This window comes from Pongo pygmaeus, chromosome 8, assembly GCF_028885625.2.
Source record: "Pongo pygmaeus isolate AG05252 chromosome 8, NHGRI_mPonPyg2-v2.0_pri, whole genome shotgun sequence".
Taxonomy (NCBI): domain Eukaryota; kingdom Metazoa; phylum Chordata; class Mammalia; order Primates; family Hominidae; genus Pongo; species Pongo pygmaeus.
This window is the reverse complement of record NC_072381.2, coordinates 23,100,810-23,123,171: the sequence shown is the minus strand read 5'-3', so window position 1 is coordinate 23,123,171 and position 22,362 is coordinate 23,100,810. Positions and strand designations below refer to the sequence as shown.

General features: G+C 37.4%; 1 protein-coding gene across 16 annotated transcripts in view; it reads right to left on the bottom strand.

Moving 5' to 3' along the window:
• ARMC3 (armadillo repeat containing 3) overlaps positions 1–22,362 on the bottom strand; it is a 110,650-nt gene that overhangs the window by 65,375 nt on the left and 22,913 nt on the right. For 15 of the 16 annotated variants that reach the window (XR_008491928.1, XR_008491929.1, XR_008491930.1 and 12 more), the window contains 5 exons: positions 17,704–17,829; positions 14,484–14,552; positions 14,049–14,224; positions 11,542–11,736; positions 5,038–5,221 (listed from right to left, as the gene is read on the bottom strand). Coding sequence is in view for 13 of the 16 variants with exons in the window: in XM_054435533.2 (XP_054291508.1) it covers positions 5,038–5,221; positions 11,542–11,736; positions 14,049–14,224; positions 14,484–14,552; positions 17,704–17,829 (750 nt within the window). In the remaining 3 variants the exon portion in view is untranslated. Of the gene's footprint in view, positions 1–5,037; positions 5,222–11,541; positions 11,737–14,048; positions 14,225–14,483; positions 14,553–17,703; positions 17,830–22,362 lie in introns of those variants that run through there. The other variant, XM_054435546.2, reaches the window with a different exon arrangement.

The window sequence follows — 22,362 nt, the reverse complement described above, 5'->3', positions numbered from 1 at the left end:
TCCTTATCTTCTGGAACAATACTTTGCATGTAGCACGCATATGATAAGTGTTTATTTAAATAGTAAGCAGAGTGTGCCTTTCCAAGTTTTAATAGAACACTTGTACAAATTGGTCCTATAACAGGCCTCAAAGAATATGCAATACTAGTCCAAAGCAAAGTTTGCATTTTTAACTATAAATCAAAAATGTTAGGATTTATTATTATTATTATTATTATTATTATTATTATTAAGGGTCTTGCTCAGTTACCCAGGCGGGAGTGCAGTGTGATGATCACATCTCACTGCAGCCTCAAACTCCTGGGCTCAAGTGATCCTCCTTCCTCAGCCTCCCAAGTAGCTGGGACTACAGGTGCACAACACCACACATGGCTCATTTTTAAAAAATTTTGTGTAGAGATGGGGGGTCTTGCTCTGTTGCCCAGGCTGGTCTTGAACTCCTGGTGTCAAGTGATCTTCCCATCTCAACCTCCCAAAGTGCTAGGATTACAGGTGTGAGCCACCATGCCCAGCCCCAAAATGTTACAAATTAAAATGAGGAACTTTGAGCTCTGGGTCCTGACTGAGAAAGATGATCTGGGGGCTCCCTGCAGGTCCTTCCCTCAAAGGGTTGGCCCAATATGCTAATGTAGTTAAGAGACTAAAATACTTGCTGCATAAGACTGAAATGGAAAATAATGATAAATTAACCTATCTATAGACAATATAAAATGATGGTGCATACTTTTAAAATAGCTTTCATAATACTTATCAACACATTTCAAGGAGGGTATAATAAACAAGAGGAAGTCCTGAAGAGGTAAGAGAATGATCCCAGGATGGCCTGAGGACATGTGTGCAGAGGGACTAAACAAGATCTGAATTCTTCGGTCTGAAAAAGTGATGTTTGAAGGGAACATAGTACAATCACAGATGACATATATGAAGTAAACACAGTCATTAGATTCTAACATAAAGACTGAGGAGACACAACTTGAAACTAGAATGTAGTTATTTTAGGACTAACATAAGGAGGTAGAATCAGAAAACATTAAGTGCCAGAAAGGATTTAAAGACTGTCTGCTTGAATTCCTTTCTATTACAAATAACCAATTTCAACAAATGATGCTAGGAAAAATTTATGTCTACATGAAAAAGAATGACCTGGGACCATAATTTTATACCCTATATAAAAATAAACTCAAAATGGATCAAGACCTAAATGTAAGAGCTACAGCTACAAAACTCCTAGAAGAAAACATAGGGCAAAAGCTTTGATATTTGGTAATGAGTTATTGGATACGACACCAAGAGCAAACAGCATAGGCCACAAAATAGATAAATTGGAATGCACCACAATTTAAAACTTTTGTGCATCAAAGCACACAATCAACAGAGTAAAAAGGCAACCCACAGAATGGGAGAAACTATTTTCAAATAATATCTGATAAGGGGTTAATATCCAGCATATATAAAGAACTTCTATAACTTAGCATCAAGAAAACAATCCAATCAAAAAATGGGAGAAGGACTTGAATAGATGTCTCCAAAGAAGATATGCAAGTGGCCAATAAGTACACGATAAAGATGCTCGAAGTTGCTAATCATTAGGGCATGCAAATAAAAAGCACAATGAGATAGCACCTCACACCCATTAGGATGGCTACTATCAACAAACAGAAAATAACAAATGTGGGCCAGGACGTGGAGAAATTGGAACTCTTGTGCATTAGTTATGGGAATGTAAAATGGTATAGCTGCTACAGAAAACAATATGTCAGTTTCTCAAAAAAATTAAAAATAGAGGACGGGCATGGTGGCTCACACCTGTAATCCCAGCACTTTGAGAGGCTGAGTTGGGAAGATTGCCTGAGGCCAGGAGTTCGAGACCAGCTTGGCTAACATGGCAAAACCGTGTCTCTACTACAAATACAAAAATTAGCTGGGTGTGGTGGTGCGTGCCTGTAGTCTCAGCTACTCAGGAGGCCAAGGCAGGAGAATCGCTTGAAGCCAGGAGGTGGAGGTTGCAGTGAGCTGAGATTGCACCACTGCACTCCAGCCTGGGTGACGGAGCGAGACTGTCTCAAAAAAAAAAAAAAAAAAAAAAAAACTGAACTAAAAATATAATTACCATATGATTCAGTAACTCCACTTCTAGGTATACATCCAAAATATTGAAATCAGGGACTCAAAGAGATATCTGTATACCCACATTCTTAGCAACATTATTCACATTAACCAAAAGGCAGATGCAACCAACTGTCCATCCATGGTTGAAAGGATAAACAAAATGTGGTCTATACAGACAATGGAATATTCTTTGGCCTTAAGAAGGGAGGAAATTGTGACACATGCTACAACATGAATGAAACTTAAGGACATCATGCCAAGTGCTGTGCATTTGCAAAAGGACAAATGCTGTATGATTCCATATATATATGAGGGATCTAGAGTCATCAAATTCATAGAGACAAAGAATAGTGGTTGCCAGGAGTTTGTGTGAGGAAGGAGTGGGAATTATTGTTTAATTGGTATACTTTTAGTTTTGCTAAATGAAAAGATTTCTGTGGATGGACAGCACCACAAAAATGTGAATACATTTAATGCCACTGAAATGTACACTTAAAAATGATGAAGACGGTAAATTTCATAGTATTTGCATTTCACCACAATTTAAAAAGCAAGACTAGGATTGATTCCTTTTCTTCAAGCAAAACCGCTCCCCTTCTTGAGTTCTCCATTTCTGTGAGTGGCACCATTTTACTTCCAGCTGTCTAAGCCAGAAACCTGGCCTCATCCTTGGTATCGCCTTCTTCCTCTTTCAACCAACATAGTCATTCAAAAATACTCACACATGTGCTGGTGGTTCTCCTTGCAAAGTGCCTTGAGCCAGTCCCAAACATCACATCTCTGTTTCAGGGCACCTTCGCATCTCACCTAGATTACTACAGCAACCCCCTTTTGGTCTTCTGGTCTTAAACGTTTCCAATCTCTTCTCCACTTTGCAACACGAGTTCTCTTTCTTTAACAAGTGAAAATCCGTGATGTTCCCTCCCTTCTGAGTAACTTCAATGGCTCTTTGTTGTCATTAAAATAAAGTCCAAAATCCTTAACTGGGCTTACAATGTCCATGAGCACTGGGCTCCTCACCACGTCCATAGCCTGAGCACTCAGTGTTCTGTGGCTTTCTGGTCATTGGCCATTCTGAAAACTTTCGGTTCTGGAACTTGCCATGTTATCCCTCCTCTTGGCTTTTATACACACTGTTCCTTCTCAGAACCACTTCTCCTCCATCCCATCTGAACCTTCTTTGACCAGACAATTTGTCTTATTTACTCTAGGTCCTAGCTTGTTAATCACTGATTTCAGGAATATTTTTCTGATCCAGGTCTGTGCTGGGAGCCTTCCTGGGTGATCCTGTGTTTCCATCATTAATCACTTTGAACACTGCATTGTGAGTGCCTGTTTACTTTCCTGTTCTGGGTGAGAACTCAGTAAGAAATCATGAGTAAATGAATATATACATTGTTCTGGAGAAGTTATACTTCACTCAAAATCACTTAAGTAGGTCATTACAATGCCAGTAGTGGAACTAGTACTAGAACTCTAGTACCAGGAACTCTGTGCGGCATACTTTCCAGTACTGTGGCACATGATGGGTAGGCATCATCAAACTCACCACCTCAAAATGAGTGAGAACAGACTTAGAATGACCCAGCCACATTTGATAAATATAAATACTCTCCAAAGAGATGCTGAGATACGCAAACATTTTAGGTGACATTGTCCATGTCTTCCCATTTTACTTCTCTTTGGGTCTCAATTAGCTAAGAAGGACTAGGATAGAAGGAAGAGAGAATTGAACAGCTATAATAATGTTTAAGTTCCATTTGATAGAATACTGGGTAAACCAACTTTTGCCAATATTAAAAAACCTTGATTTCACAACCAGTCTCTCAAATAGGCGTTTATAATGTAACTCATGAGGCCCCTCTATGCACATTACATACTGGATGGTGAAATCTTGCTTACTGCATTAAAGCTTTGTCCTGAAGAAATCCAGTGTATGCTGAAAAGGGAGTGTTTCCCATAGTATACATATAGATATACAGATGTGAGTATATATGTTTAGAATATAAATCACTTAAAATAGTCAAAGCTGTCATCATTTATAAAAGTAGTGGTGCAGAAGGGGAAAAATAAGATCACATCTTTTATTAGATAAGACTCCAAATATACATAAATTAAAACTATAATTTCATCTGTGCTTGTGCTGTAATCTCTCATATTTTACAGATTTATGTCAACATAACTTGTCACTGAAGTGCAAATTGTATTATGTATATAGTATGAGCGTATTTTTCACAACTATGTAACATGGTGCTACTAGACTCCAGCTGAAACTTGAAAATTCCTTTACAGATATCATTGTGAATGTGGATTTCTTCAGTGCTCTCAGGTTCACAAACAATGCATACATTCTATATAATTCCAAATTCAAGCGAAACAAAGGCTTAAAACTTAATATAGAAATGAATTGTATTTTGAAAAATAGGATAATGAAATCATACTGAGTTCTTCATATCCCTGACAAATCTCTAACTCATTGGAAGTGAGATGAGTTTGGACTTAAGTAGTAAATATAGCACTATTCTCAAATGGTTTTTTAAGAGCAGACAAATACTCTAGTGTTGGTTAGTACTAATCAAAATTGAGACAAGAGGAATTATATATGTTTTGTTTATATAAAATAAGACATGGCAGGGTGCAGTGGCTCATGCCTGTAACTCAGTCAAAGTGGGCAGGTCGCTTGAGCCCAGGAGTTCTAGACTAGCCTGGGCAACATAGCAAAACCCTGTCTCTACAAAAAATACAAAAATTAGCCAGGCATGGTGGTGCATGCCTGTAGTCCCAGCTACTAGGAAGGCTGAGGTGGGAGAATCACTTGTAACCTGGGGAAGTTGAGGCTGCAGTGAGCTGTGATCACGCCACAGCACTCCAGCCTGAGAAATAGAACGAGATTCTATCTCAAAATAAATAAAATAAAATGAGACATACGATCATAAGCTGCTTTAGTAATGGCTTTTGCTGCATTCTTCTGAATATCAGGAATTGTAGAGTTTTCTGCAAATGACAGGAGCTTTTTAAGACCCCCTGTCTGCTGAATCTGCACCACAGTATCCATGTCTTCAAGGCAATTGGCTATCACTGCAAGTGCTTCTATATGAAGGTCATTCAATTCCTAATAATAAAAGCAAATACAACTTTAGGAAGTTGTACTAAAATGTACACTTCCCAAATTTGACTACAAGAGGAAACAAAGTCAGTCAGAACACAATGTAATGATTTTTATTGTGACAGAGGCCCCAGGGAACAGGAGTCGTGCTTATCAAAGTAACATCACTCTTCTTGGCCATGCGCCCTGTCTTTTCTCCTTTCCCTTACTCCAAAATGTTTTATGGATAAAAAGTAATGCGAGGGAGGAAACTTCCAGAAATGGTAGTCAATGAAGTTGCTCATACAGTCTTCCACAAAAAACGATTTTGAAATCTGGAGAAAACATTTTTTGAAAAAGCAAGACAGAAGCTGATGAAAATACATACTTTAAAATAATTTGTGACTATAAGAGAAGTATTGCTAATGTGTGGCCGTCTTGCCTGAGGAAATCTACTGAATCTCCACAGCCTTGGAAAACTGCAGTTTTACCTAAATAGCTAGAAATGTAAAGGGGAAATCCCAAAAGTGAGAAATGCTCAGAAAGGATAATCCACCATCATGAAGGGAAGGAATTCACTTTCACAGCAAATACATTGTGGCCAATGTTCATGGAATTCACTGGTTTTACCATGTTGCCCACCATCCTGAAGCAGCTGGCTTGATAGAATGGCCTTTTGAAGACTCAGTTACAGCACCAGCTAGGTGGCAATACCTTGCAGAGCTTGGCAAGGTTCTCCAGAATGCTGTATATGCTCTGAATCAGTGTCTACCATATGGTGCTGTTTCTCCCATAGCCAGGATTTGTGGGTCCAGGAAGGGTAAACATCACCCAAGGATTTTGCATCTTCTTCTGGGGTAAGCATTGGGAAATATTTGGCTGTATATAGGATAGTTGTATCATGTTAGGTAAAAGTATGATCTCATTATTGTCTGAAGATTATGATTTAAGAGGTATATGGGTACCAAATTGACAAGGAAAAAACTTGTGATGAATTTTTATCTAGGCCACAGTACCCAGATATTTGGCCAAATATTATTCTAGATGTTCCTGTGAAAGTACTTTTTACATGAGATTAATGTTTAAAACTGACTTTGGGTAAAGCAGATTACCCTCCATGATATGGGTGGACCTCATCTAATCAGTTGAAGGCCTTAATAGAACAAGACTGATCTATCTGGCCACAGAGGGAATCCTGCCAGTACGGCACCCCTGGACTCGAATTACAACACTTCTCTGGGTCTTCAGCCTACTGGTCTAACCTGTGGATTTTGGACTTGCCAACCTCCAAAATCACATGAGCCAATTCCTTAAAGCAACTACCCACCCCTGCCCCCTAACACACATCCATTGATATGGTTTGGCTCTGTGTCCTCACCCAAATATCTCAAATTGTGATCTCTAGGCAAATTAAGTAACATAATCCACATGTGTCAAGGGAGGGACCTGATGGGAGGTGATTGGATCATGGGGGTAGTTCCCCCATGCTATTCTCATGACAATGAGTGAGTTCTTATGAGATCTGATGGTTTTATAAGTGTTTGACAGTACCTCCTTCACATGCTCATCTGCTGCCATGTAAGATGAGCCTGTTTCCCCTTCTGCTATGATTGTAAGTTTCCTGAGGCCTCCTCAGCCACTAGGGTCTGTGAGTCAATTAAACCTCTTTTCTTTATAAATGACCCAGTCTCAGGCAGTTCTTTATAGCAGTGTAAAAATGGACTAATACACCCATATACACATGCACATGTACAATATACATGCATCCTGTTGGTTCTATTTCTCTGGAGAACTCTAACATATGGTATAACCCAAAATCTGAGTATAAACTATGCCCAGACCTCTGGCTGACTACTAAACTATACATGTGTGGAGGAGACCCCAGGGATCCTGGTGAAAATAAACAGGCAAGGACGAGAAAGCATATCTTATCCTTGAAGAGGGAGCTGTGCTAGGTGAGATTGATTAATTTATTGCTTTTAAATACAGTGCATTCCTCAATCCATGTGCAGCTCATTTGGCAGAATGCTGAAACCTTACTGGTCTGAGATGTCAGAGGTCAGAGCCTGAGACTGACAGAGGAGCCACAGGTGACCAGCAAACTGCAGAAGCTCTGGGGAGAACTCCATGGAGTCAGGCTAAAAACAGCAGCAAACAGAAACTGTAAGAACTGAGCAGAGATACCAGCTGCACCACTAGAGAGACAAAGTGTGTAGCTCACCGCCTAGTACAGCAAAATAGCCACAATCCTCAGAACGACACAACAGAGTCTGGAATAACTAGAAAGTATTATCTACAATGCTCATTCTTAACCATGCAAAGAAGAAACAGGAAAGTGTGACTCAAAGTCAGAAAAAAGTCAGTCAATAGAAATCTGTTAGGGCCAGATGTTGGTGAATTAAGTAATTAGAGACTTTAAAGCAGCTATGATAAATATGTTCACAGAGGAAAGCTCAATAGAGAAATGAAACTTCAAACATGGAAATGTAAGACTTGAGAAGTCCAAAAACTAGAAAGAAAAATTCACTAGGTGAACTAAACGGCAGATTAGAGATGCCAAAAGAATCACATAAATTGAACAGAGATCAAAAGACATTATTTAATCTAAAAAATTGAAGAAAAATGAGCAGAGCCTTAGAGTCTTGTAAAATATCAAGCAAGACAACATATATGTAATTGGGTTCCAGAGGGAGAGAAGGAATGGAAAAAATATTTGCATAAATAATGACTGAAAAATTCCATGATTGGCAGAAAACATTAATTTACCAGATCTAAGAAGGTCAAGCACCCCAAGCAGGATATATAATTATATCACTTCCATGCAGAAGAGAAAAGCAGAAAGCCAAAGATAAAGAGCAAAGTGTTGAAAGCAGCCAAAGAAAAGTGACACATCACGTACAGGAAAAGAGTTCAGCTTAATGGCTGAATTTTCATCAGAAATACTGGCATTCAGAAGAAATTTAAAAATGCTAAAAAGAAAAAAAACTAGCAGCCAAGAATTTTGTATCAAGCAAAAATCTCTTTTCAAAATTAAAGGCAAAAGGAAGCCACTTCCAGATAAATTTAAAAGACAGAGTTTATGCCATTATATTTACACTATAAGAAATGCTAAATGAGGTTCTTCACATTGAAGGGAAATGACCCTGATGACAACATGGATCTACCGGAAAAAATGAAAGCATCAGAAATCATACATATGTGAGTAAATATAAAATACTAAATACTGATGGATAGATGAATATATGGATAGGTACTACACAAACACATAGGAATATATAATCCTTAATATCTTAAGGACACATGATATAGGACTCATCAAAACAAAAATTACATTGTATTGTTGGGTTTGTAATGGACACGGATATAAAACATATGACAATATTAAGAATAGGAAAAGTAGAGATATATTGTTAAAAGGTTCTAGTATTTTACTTGAAGTAGTTCGATATTAACTCTAGACTATTATAGGTTAAAGTTAAGTTGTATATTGTAATCACTACAGCAACCACTAAAAATAGAACAAAGAAATATAGCAAAAAAGCCAAGAGATGAATTAAAATGTAACACTAAAAAAATTAACACTACAGGAGCCGGGTGCAGTGGCTCATGCCTGTAGTCCCAGCACTTTGGGAAGCCAAGGCAGGAGGATCACCTGAGGTCAGGAGTTCGAGACCAGCCTGGGCAACACGGTGAAACCCCCCTCTCTACCAAAAATACAAAAATTAGCTGGATGTGGTGGCACGTGCCTGTAATCCCAGCTACTTGGGAGGCTGAGTAGGAAAATCACTTGAACCCAGGAGATGGAAATTGCAGTGAGCAGAGATCGTGCCACTGCACTCCAGCCTGGGTGATAGAGCAAGACTCCATCTCAAAAAAAAAAAAAAAAAAAAAATTAACACTACAAAAGGCAGGAAGAGAGGAACTGTGGAATAAAACAGATCAGACAACTATAAATGGCAAGCTTAACTATAACCAAATCAATAATCATATGATAATTGAAAATTAATCAAAAGGTAATTAAGTGGAAACTGACATATTAATATGTGTTCAATCCATATACACATATTATCTCTTTAGTTCCTTTTAAAAAGTTTTATATTTTTCAGTGTATAGATTTTGCAAAAATTTTGATAAATTTATCTCCATGTAGTTCATATTTCAGGAATGTATTATAAGTTCAATTGTACTTTTTCTTTCGCTGTTTTGTTCATTGCTCACATACAGAAATATGATAAATTTTTATGTATTGAACTTTCATCCTGTGACTTCGATAGATCTATTTATTAGTTCTAGTAAGTTTCTGTAGTCTTCTTAGGATTTTCTGTATAAATGGTCATGCAATCTGAATAAATAACAGATGCAATCTGTGAATAAATACAGTTTTACGTCTTCCTTTCCAGTTTGTTAGTCTTTTTTTTTTTTTTTTTTTTGTGAGACAGTCTCGCCCTGTTGCCAGGCTGGAGTGCAGTGGTGCGATCTTGGCTCACTGCAACCTCCGACTCCCGGGTTCAAGTGATTCTTCTGCCTCAGCCTCCCGAGTAGCTGGGATTACAGGCACGTGCCACCATGCCCAGCTAATTTTTGTATTTTTAGTAGAGACGGGGTTTCACCATGTTGGCCAAGATGGTCTCGATCTCCTGACCTTGTGATCCACCCACCTCAGCCTCCCAAAGTGCTGGGATTACAGGTGTGAGCCACCATGCCTGGCCCCAGTTTGTTAGTCTTTTGTGTCATCTATTTATTTATTTGGGCTTATTGCCCTGATTCCAACCTCCAGGACAATGCTGAATAAAAATTATGGAAGCAGACACCTGTGCCTTGTACCTACTCTTAGGTGAGGATGTAGAGAAGCATTTTTATTTTTCACTCTCTATATTTTTGTGCTCTTTGAATTTTTCCCACTAGAATATATACATATATACATACATATATGTACATATATATACATATATACATATATATATAAGAAGGGTTCTTAAATGTATATATACACATAAATATATATATATACATATATACATATAGATATAAGAAGGGTTCTTAAAAAACCCTTCTCACATATTTCCTAGCTCTAACCATAGGCAAGTTATTCAAGCTCTTTAAGAGGCATTTTTCTTATTTGTATAATAGGATTAACGCTATAATAGGTATATATGATTATATATGTAATGATAGAATTATTATCAATACTTTCATTTTATAGATAAAAATACCATCACATTCCTCAATGAATTACAAATTTAATAAAATCACAATGCCTGCCACCTAGTAGGTGCTTCCATCCCCTTTCCTAATTAAAAGAAGACAGGTAAAATATCAGATAGGTGAGAATACTATGGCATATCAGATAAACCCTGTGGTTAGTCACTTTCTACGTGTGTGACATAAGGCAAATTAAGTAACATTTCTGGTTTCAGTTCCCCTTTTAAAAAACAGGATAAAATGTTTGCTATATAGTGTTACAGGATTTTGCATCACAAGTGTAATTATAGGGGATCACATATGGGATCCACAAATCAAAGGCAGGTAGGTCCACATGGCTGGGAACATGCTTGTGCCATCACTGCTCTTTTATATTGTACTTCATTTTCCCAGTGCTGTATCATCAAACTGAATTCTGGTTTTTTTAGAAAAAAATTTAACAATTGGATAGTTTGAAACAGAATACGAAGTTATTACTCCGTTTTTCTCCTTCAATATGTTCCTATCTCTGGAATTTCTAAGAGGTACTTCAAGTAGATTTCTGTTATTAGAATTAATTTAATTTACTAAATATTAAAGTAGGGATACTGGATCTGAAATCTGTTTATTACTGTTTCACTAACGAATTAGTGGCTAAAGACACAGGACACATTCAGAAGAGATCTGAACCACTCAAGTCAATTAAACGGTTTTCAATAAACTGCTAGATGAGTTTTTGTAACCAGAAGATCCCAGAAGGCACAGATATTCTTAAAGTTTGATTCTTAAGGAGCTTATTAGCAACTATGGACATTTAGCTCCAATATTATTAAAAGGTATCTAGAAGGTAAATTACGCTTCTGCTTTATCCCAGAGAAAACCATAATGAAGGTTAAAAGACTAACCCTAGATGTTTCAGGAAATCAAGAGGAAGATCATAGACAAGAATTTAAAAACCTTAAGTCTGCTAAACTAGAAGACTTTTAAAATGAGTTTATAATAGTCTCTACAATTAGCCTGATTTAAGCAGGCCAATAAACTTTATGTAGCAATAAGCAAATTAATCCATTACACTTAATACACGTTAAGTATAATAAAATTTCATTTTTAAACATTTGGGAGAGATACATTTCCTTATAGAGGGTGGAATGAATGAAGCTAAATACCTTAGTTTCTAGGATCTTAATAAGATGGTCCAATCCTTGATTGTCTCTTAGCATTGTTCGAGACTCCTTATCATTTGTAATAACACCTAAGGTTTTGAGAGCCAACAACTGAATCACTGGATATTCTGACTTCAAGAGATCTAAGATAGGAGGTATTGCATTTAGTTCTTGAAGTGTAGTTCGACACTGAAAATCCTGCCACAAAATACAGATGATCAAAATAATTTTTTTAAGCAAAATACATTCTCAAGAATGGAGAAATTCTGTTTTCTAACACAAGAACATAAGTTATAATTTTCCCATCTTTTATTCCAGATTCCCTTCCAAAATAACTCACAAAAATAAGAAATATTTCAATTGACAACACCAAAATTTATTTTAACTGTAATATGTAGACATTGTCTACAACAGAAAATATACATGATCTATGACTTTTATCTATTGTTTATTATACAGCAAATTCTGATTAAACAGCAGTAGAATAAAATCTACGCATAATGAAATTCTTTTCACACTTGGATATATTGCTTCAAATAGTAATTAATACAATGAAATGGCATTGATTCCTTATCTCATTCAAATGGATTGTTGATGAAATACCTATTAGCATGCAGTACTGTTGACAGGCCCTCTGCATGCAAATTTACAGCAGGTTTATTCAGATACATGACCTTTATTTAAGACATTTACACAATCAAGGGGTCATTGTAATCTAGACAATTGTTGTGCCTGTATGTCTATGATTCTGTGTGAGTGAAGAAGTGGGTGGTTGGGGGATTTTAAGAAAACAAGCCAAGAAGCCATGAAAAGCTCCCAAACTCTTTTAAGACATGACACCTTTAATCAAAACATGGTAAATATAAAATAGTACTAAAGGTGGAAAAGGCTCCAATTATAGCTTAGCTTTCCCCTGTCCATCCCTCAATTGATTGCTAATATTCAGCTTCCTTTAGACACAATTGTAGGTTGCTTTTTGTCATGGGTTGAATTGTGTTCCCCCAAAATATATACTGAAGTCCTAACCCCAGTACCTCATAATGTGACCTTACTGAAAACAGGGTCATTGCAGATGTAATTAGTTAAGATGAGGTCATCCTGGAGTAAGGTGGGCCCTTAGTGGTGTCCTTGTACAATTGGTATCCTTAGGAGAGAGAGATGACAGAGGGAGGGCTTGCTGGGATGCAGCCACAAGCCAAGGGATGCCACCAATGGATGGCCACTACATGAAACTGGGAAGAGGAGAGGAAGGGTCCTATCTGGTCTCAGTGGGGACGTGGTCCTACTGACACCTTGATTTTGGACTTCTGGCCTCCAGAACTGTGACAGTCTGTAGTTTTAAGCCACCTAGTTTGTAGTACTTTGTTACAGCAGCCCTAGGAAACTAATACACAGTTTTTAGCCAGTACTGCTGTTAAGAATTGTGGAGGTAATCATTTTGATTTCTTCTTGATTAAGACAATAGGGAAATATTGCTCTAAGGAGTCTTGGGATTTAAAACACAAACACACTTACAGGAATATTTAATCGAATGAGTTAAAGCCAAAGTGACCAGAGAAGCGAAAAGAGGGGCTGAGCTTCTCTTTTAGGGTTTTTTTTTTAGGGAGGGAGGGGTGAGGGTGAAACCAGTCCTGTCGAGTAGCAACGGCATACTGGGCCAGGAATTCTGCTTTTGCTGCATTTTGACATGAGCCTATTTGTCCCTCTTTGCCTGAATACATTGCCTCTCCATTAATCTTCTTCTTCACTCTCGTTTTGGTATCTCCTCATTCCCTACTCTATTAATGGCCATTTAAAATTTGTGTCTTTCCAATTTCAGGTGATCTAAAGCTCATCAAATGTGCACGCTAATTGTTAAGGAATCTAAGCAGCAGAGAAGGCTGTTCAAAGTGTCAGGAAGCTGACCTGCTGTGGGCATGAGGGTGTGTGTGTGTGTGTGTGTGTGTGTGTGTGTTCTGGGGGTGGGGGTGCAAAGGACAGGACTGTAGGGGAGGGGAAGTTTGGCAGTTTCTTTCCGTGAGAAAGGAAAACAGCACAGTGAGGTAGCATCTTGCTATTGTGGACAATGAATTCTGTCCTGCATACTGAAATCACTAGATTTTTAGCAACAAATAGGCCTAAACCAAAATCTCAGTACACTGAATAGAGTATATATTATATCCAATGTGCTTAGACCACCAGGGTTCAATCATTAGTAACTGTGCAGTTTCCACATGTTAGATTTCCTGTTTCAAAAGAAGTACATTTTATTTGCATGCCATTCTATTCTTTAAAAGCAAATACATTTCCAAAATACTTTTTCACAGGAGACAATGACTTACAAAATGTGAAAATTGAAAGATATCTACATTAAGCTTCCATTATTTTTTTGTCTGAATGATAAATACCAGTAACAAGAAGATCTGATGATGCAAAACTGGTGAGTTTTTAAAAGCTTTTCTCTATTTTTAATGGGAAAATAAATTCTAAAATCAGCTTTTATCAGAACACTTTTTAGAAATTAATCTTACCTGCACCAAGTTGTAAATGCATTCCATAGAATTCTTCTTTACATCCGGGTCGGGGCTACTCAGTAGTCTGATGAGTGGCTCTAATCCCCCATGTTCAAATATTTGCACTTTACTGGTGTACTCTGCAGACATGTTTGCTAGACAAAGACTAGCAAACTCATGGATAACTACTTCTTCTGTGTATCAAAAATAAATAACACAAGTATGCCAACTGCTTATTATTCAGCCACTACTTTAACATATGCTTTGGAAACCAAAGCTCCACAAATTGTATCTTGCTTAAAGCTCGCCTCTTTTATAAACTCAAAATTGAGCTGTGGTTTGAGAGATTTTAATAACACTTTATAATATTTCATGAATGATTTTCAGTATATAGTTTAATCAAGTGTAAAAAACCAGTTCCATTTTTTAAAATGATATAGAATGCAAAGTTACCTTCTGGAGCAAGCTGGGCAATGACAGAATTCATGACATCTAACTCCCTTAACAATTTTTTAACGTCATCTACAAAGGAAGAAACAGAATACTGATGTTTATTAATAATAATAATAGGCCGGGTGTGGTGGCTAATGCCTGTAATCCCAGCACTTTGAAAGGCTGAGGCGGGTGAATCACTTGAGGTCAGGAGTTCGAGACCAGCCTGGCCAACATGGCGAAACCCCTACCCTACTAAAAATAACAAAAATTAGCCAGGTATGGTGGCTTGTATCTGTAATCCCAGCTACTTGGGAGGCTGAGGCAGGAGAATCGCTTGAACCTGGGAGGCAGAGGTTGCAGTGAGCTGAGATCACGCCACTGTACTCTAGCCTGGGCAACAGAGTGAGACCCTGTTACAAAATAATGATAATGGTAGTATCTACTGAACAGTCCCTTATGAGACAGGTAATATTATTACCTCATTTTACAGATAAGGAAATTGAGGCTCAAAACCACAAAGCAAGTGGTGGGGCAGGTTTCATGCCTAAGTGGGGCCAACCCCACACATTCTCTAGCCTGCCCATATTCCTCGATCATGAGCTGTACTTCCTTCTAAGACACTAGAAACAATAACCATAAAAGTGCAAAGTGTGCCTAGAACACATATCAGGAGAGTTGAGTTACTGTGCCCTACATTTATTTATTATGTAATAGTAATCTTTGTGTGTGTGTTGCTGGGAGGGTATTTTTAAATTCTGATTTGAATAAATCTTGTACAGAATGCAAGTAAGAATTATCTAGCCTATTTTAATTAATACATCTTGATTGCTTATATTCAATTTGATTATTAGAAATGCCAAAAATGCTTAAAAATAAGTATATTGACTGTTTTAAAGTGCATTTGTATACTATTTTTGTCAACCTAATTAAAGCTAGACAGGTATGCCTGTGTGCAGGGCTCTAACCTCAGTTCCACTATTAACCACCTGCATGACTTTGGGCAAATAAACTAATGCTTTGAGATATCTATCCTACTTTTCAAATAAAGAGTTGCATAAGACGTATTACAAAGGTTTGTGTGTGTGTTTTTGTTTTGAGACAGGGTTTCGCTCTGTCACCCAGGCTGGGGTGCAGTGGTGTGGTCATGGCTCACTGCAGCCTCAATCTCCTGAGCTCAAGCAATCCCCCCACCTCAGCCTCCCAAAGTGCTGGGATTATAGGCGTGAGCCACCATGCCTGGCCACAAAATATTTTTGTTTCTCAAATTCAATGGTATGTAAGTACAATAAAACATAAGAAATAAAAAAATCTTCCCTTTTTTGGTTATAATTTTCCTTTTTTTGTTTTTGGTTAAACATTCATTATGATACTAACATAGAATTGTTACACAGATAATCCTTGTGATAAATTTAGGAAGGCTCATAATTCAATCGAGTACTGCCTTATTTAACTTCTGTATGCCTCTGTTACCTCAGATGTAAAGGGAATAATAATAGTACCTACCTCACAGGGCTGTTAGATAGGATTAAATGATTTAATATATCAATAGCACTTAGCACAGTGCCCGGCCCCTTGTCAGTGTATGTAAGTGTTAACTAGTATTACCATAGTCTAAGTTGGTGGGACATGCACTCCGCCATGACTGTCCTCATCCTGTTGCCATCTCCGGAAACACTCCCAGGCCCCTGCCTTACAGCACAACTACCATCAGAGCTCCCAAAGTCACTGCCTTCCACTGACTCCTCGCACAGGGCCCCATCTGCTTCCAGCACCGCAGCTGCCCACAAATGCAGTCTCTGTAGCTGAGGCTGTAATGGCACAGACGCCACACAAAACCGCCCTTCCACGTCTCTCCCCAACTTCCACTCATAACCGTCCCTGAACACACTCATACCACAATCCCTGCTGGGCAAGGAATAAGGAGGCCTCGCTGTCACCACATGGGGTCCAGGGAAAATGGCCGGGGGCGGGTGGGCAGGAAGACTAGCAAAGAATCCGTGCTTGTGTTTTGCTGAGATGATCACAAGACGGGGAAAGGATAATGATTTCGGCCATGTACCGTGATAGGCATGTGTTTATTCAGAGCAGCCTAAGTTTCATGTTAGAATTCAGTCCACTAAGAGTGTCATTTAAAATTTATTATGAGTTACAGGGTTTTTGGTGGCTGACTCAAAAACTACCATTAGAAAATGACAAGGAAAATATACCCTGTTCATAAGTCAGAGACTGCGTTTATTGGCATGGTGTTCAAATTGATATTCTAATGGACATAATAGCATCTTTTAACTAATATTATACCATCATATTCTATGATACTAATATGTTATTATATAATATATAATTACATATTAATATATTATACTAATATATTAATATATTGATATTAATTGTATATTGCTATTAATCACATATTAATGTTAATCATGTACACATTATTAATGTTACATAATATATTAATTATATATTATATATTGTATATTAATATAATAATATGACATATATGATTCCAAGCAAGTAATAGGTCTGATTTAAGGAGTAAATGCACTTTCTAAAATTCATTCTTTTGAGACACAGTCTCACTCTGTCACCCAGGCTGGAGTGCAGTGGCACAATCTCAGCTCACTGCAACCTCCACCTCCCGAGTTCAAGCGATTCTCCTGCCTCAGCCTCCCAAGTAGCTGGGATTAAAGGCACCCGCCACTCTTCCCGGCTACTTTTTGAATTTTTAGTAGAGACAGGGTTTCACCATGTTGGCCAGGCTAGTCTTGAACTCCTGACCTCAAGCGATCCACCTACCTTGGTAAACGCACATTTAAATTTATTTTTTGCAAAATATAGTTTGCAGTTTCAAAAAAAATGAGTTTATCAAAACTCTTTAGGCTTTGCTCACTATGAAATATATATGAAATGTAAGATACATATAGGCAGGCAAATTACATTACACTAACTCAAGAAAAATGATTTTAAGAGAAAATGATTGCTCTCTCAGCTTGTAGGACTACATCACCATTTCTGAGAGGAGTTTTTGCATGGATGTGCTTGCACATATTTTCCTATTTTAAAATTATCCCTTAAAATGTGAAATCACACATTTGCTGCATTATACTGATAAAATGTTTTTTGTGAACATGAAAGTCAGTTTAAATACAATTGAAACAAATTCCTTGATGCTAAATTTAAAAGAATGATAATGCATTAACATGGGATTATTTGATTATTTTTAAAAGTTGATACTTACTATTAGAAGCCAGGATTCCAAATATCATAGTAGCATTTCTTCTTACAATTTTGTCTTCATGGGTGAGTAGCTTAGTTAAAGGTTCCACAGCTCCAAGTTCAAGGAGGGTTGTTTTATTTTCCTCACCTGACATCACACGTAAAACAAAACCACACATGGATATTATCGTTCTCATCAGCATTCTGCCTCGTGCCATTCCAATTTCTTATTTGCCATTTGCCTTTCACATTACTCTTGGCTTCTGTTTGTATTTCCCTCAGAATAAACTTAAAGGACAGGCATCCCGGACATTTCCTCCTCTCCCTTCCCCTGTTTACAAAGCTGGCTTCATCTTGTCTTCAGTTCTGAGCTCACACTGCACCTCCTTGGAGCAGTCCCCCGCAATCACCCTATCTACTACTGTCACCACATCCAAGTCTGTCTTAACCCTCTTTATCCTGCTGTATTTTTGTCATATCACTTAACAACCTCTGTGTTTTGCTTGCCTATTCCACGATAACTCTCCATAAGGACAGATGCCCTTTCTGCCCTATTTTCTCATACCCTTGGTGCCTAGGACAGTGCCAGTCATGTAACAGACACTCAACAAATACTTCCTTGCATAATTAATTAGTTCTAGCCCTTTTTTGTAGATTTGTTAGAATTGTCTATAGATGTCATCACATTAATTTTAATGTGCCAAAGCGACTGAGCTAAGGGATGCACAAATAGCTACTAAAATGTTTCTGGGTGTGTCTGCAAGGGTGTTCCTGGAAGAGATTAGCATTTGAATCTCTAAACTGAGTAGAGATGTGAGCTCACCAATGTGAGTGGGCAATATCCAATCTGTTGAGGGCTTGAGTAACAGAGGGTGTAAAAAGGAAAAATCCTCTCTTTTTGAGCTGGGACATCCATCCTCTCTTGCCCTGGGACATCGGAGCTCCTATTCTCAGGCCTTGGAACTCTAGGACTTTATAGCAGCTTTGGTTCTCTGGCCTTAGGACGCAGACTGAATTACACCCCTGGCTCTCCTTATTCTCCAGCTCGCACATGGTATTGTCGTGGGACTTCTCAGCCTCCACAATCATGTGAGCCAATTCCCATTACAAATCTTTTCATATATATCTACATATGTCCTATTGGTTCTCTTTCTCTAGAGAATCCTGACTAATACAATGCAAAAGATAACTGTAATAATAGAGAAAACAAATTGAGGAGGGGTGTTTATGGGAACTCTACTTCCCATTTTTCTTTTCTTTTTTCTTTTTTTTTTTTTTTCTTGAGACAGGGTCTTGCTCTGTCACTCAGGCTGGGGTGCAGTGGTGTGATCATGGCTCTCTGCAGTCTCGACCTCCTGGGCTCAAGCGATTCTCTCACCTCAGTCTTCTGAGTAGCTGGGACTACAGGCAACCACCACCATGCCTAGCTGATTTTTTTTTTTTTCAAATTTTTTTGTAGAGATGGGGTCTCACTATGTTTCCCAGGCTGGTCTCAAACTCCTGGGCTCAAGTGATCCTCCTGCCTCAGCCTCCCAAAGTGCTGGAATTACAGGCTCCACAAGACACTGTGCCTGGCCTCATTTTTCTATAAACCTAAAATTGCTTACAGAAAAAAAGTCTAGAAATTTTTTTAAAAGATATTCTACAAATTGTGAGAAAAATTCTGCAAATATATGTCTGATACAGAAGTAAAGGATGTATATCCAGAATATATAATATCTAAAACTGAATAAGAAAACAACCAAATTTTAAAATATATGTGAACAAATGATTTGAACAGATACATCACCAAAGAGGATATACAATGACAATAAAGCACATTTTTCTCTACATCATTAGTCATTAGGGCAATGCAAATTAAAACCGCAATGAGATACCACTTCACACCCACAAGGATTGCTGTAATCAAAAAGATGAACAGCAACAAGTGCCAGCTAGTGTAGAGAGAAATTGGAACCCTCATAAATTGATGGTGAGAATATAAAACAGTACAAATCACTTTGGAAAATGGTTTGGCAGTTTCTTAAAATGTTGATGTACACCTACCATATGACCCAGGAAAACTGTGGTAAATCCATATAATGGTAGCAATAAAAAGAAATGCTATAATATGAATTAATCTCAAAATAATTAGGGTGAGTGAACAGAGCCAGATTATGTCATCTTCTATAAATCAAATAGAGATAGTTCTACCCCTTTTTCTAATCAGTGAGAAAGTTTTTAACTACAAATTTTCTGGATGTCTTCTATTTCTTTTTCTTGCCTGATTGCCTTGGCTAGAATCTCCCATACAATGTTGAATAAAGGTGATGATAGCAGACATCCTTCTCTTGCTCCTTATCTTAGGGGAAAAGCATTCAGTTTTTTACCATTAGGCATGTTGTAAGCCATAGGTTTTTTTTGTAGATATCTTTTATTAGGGAGAGAAAGTTTATATCTATTCCTACTTTGCAGACATATTTTATCAGGAATGGATGTCGGATTTTGCCAAAAAGGTTGTTTTGCATGCATTAAGATGATCATATGGTTTTTCTTTTTTCTTTTAAAAAATATATTTTTTTTCTTATTGCTGCTGTAATAACAAATCTAGTGGTTTAACAACACAAATTTATTATCTTATGGTTTGGAAGTCAGAAGTCTGATATATATCTCAGTAGGTGAAATTCAAAATGTTGGCAGAGCTATCTGTGCTCCTTGGGAGCTAAACACGATGGCAGAATCCATTTCCTTTTCTTTTCTGGGTAGCATTCCTTGGCTAGTGAGCCCCTTTCATCTTCAAAGCCAGAAATCACGCCCTTCTGACCTCTGTGTCCACCATCATGTCTTCTCCAATTCTGACTCTCTTGCCTTCTTCTTTCACCAATAAGGGCCTTTGTGATTGTGTTGGCCCAATCTAGATAATCCAAGGTAATCTCCTCATCTCAAAGTCAGTTGGTTAGGAACCTTAATTCTATCAGCATTCTTATTTCTCCCTTGTCATGTAACATACTATTTTCATAGCTTCCAGGGATTCTGATGTGTGTATTTTGGGGTTATTTTTCTACCTACCACACGTGGTAAAATACCTTGATTAATTTTCAGTTATTAAACCAACCTTGCAATCTGGGAATAAGTCATTTAGTCATGATGTGTTAGCTTTTTTTATACATTGTTGAATTTAATTTGCTAACATTTTGTTTAGAATTTTTACATCTATATTAATGCTTACTGACTTGCAGATTTCTTTCTTTTCTTGCCTTTAGCTGTTTGGGCCTTTATACAGTAGTGGTGGCTTCACAGAATGAATAGGGAAGTATGCCATCCTTTTCAATTTTCTGAGAGTATTTGTGTGTAATTGGTATTATTTCTTCTTTAAATGTTTGGTAGAATTCACCAGTAAAACCATCTGGACCTGGAGTTTTGTTTGTGAGAAAGTTTTTAACTACAAATTTCAGTTTTTGTAATATAGAGCTATTCAAGCTGTCTTTTTTTAGTGAGCTTGGAAATTTACGTCTTGAAATAAACTTGTCCACTTAATCTAAGTTGTAGAATTTATTGGTATTAATTTATTCATAATATTCCTCTTATCCTGTTAATATCTGTAGGATCTCTAGTGATGTCCCTTCTCCCACTCCTGATATGGATAATTTGTCTTCTCTCTTATTTTGTCTATCAATCCATCTCAAGGTTTATCATTTTTATTGATCTCAAAAAGCAGTTTTTCATTTTTATGGCTCATCAAATTTTTTTGTTTTCTATTTCATTGATTTATACTGAGCTATCTATTAAATCCTTATTATTACTAACTTTTGGTTTAATTTGTTTTTTGTTTGTTTTTTGTTTTTGTTTTGAGACGGAGTCTCACTCTGTCGCCAGGCTGGAGAGCAGTGGCATGATCTCAGTTCACTGCAACCTCCATCTCCCTGGTTCAAGAGATTCCCGTGCCTCAGCCTCCCAAGTAGCTGGGACTACAGATGCATGCCACCACACCTAATTTTCTGTATTTTGGTAGAGACAGGGTTTCACCATGTTGGCCAATATGGTCTCAATCTTCTAACCTCATGATCTGCCCACCTCAGCCTCTCAAAGTTCCGGGATTACAGGTGTGAGCCACTGTGCCCAGCCTTGTACTTCTTTTTCTAGTTTCTTAAGATAGAAGCTGAGATTACTGGTTTGAGACTTTCTTTGTTTTCCAGTATTGGCATTTAGTGCAATAAACTTCTCTCTAAATACTTTCAGTGGCATCTTTTGCTGTGTTTTAATTTTCAATTCTGATTTTTGTTTTGATTTCTTCTTTGATTCATGAGTCATTTAAAAGTATGTTATTTATTTTCTAACTACTTAACAATTATCCAGAGTTTTCTGCATTATTGATTTCTAATTTAATTCCATGGTGGTATGAAAATACATTTTGTGTTATTGGAATCGCTTAAAATTTATTGAGGCTTATTTTATGGCCTAGAATATGATCTATTTGGATAAATGTTCTGTATGCACTTGAAAAAAAAAATGTGTACTCTACTGCTCTTGAAGTGTTCTGTAAATATTAATTAGGTTAAATTCACTGATATTGTCAAATCCTTTATATCCTTATATATTTTCTATCTACTTGTTCTTTTATTTATTGAGAGGAGTATTTAAATCTCCAGCTTTAATTGTGGATATCTATTTCTCCTTGCATTATTAGCTTCGTGTATTTTGA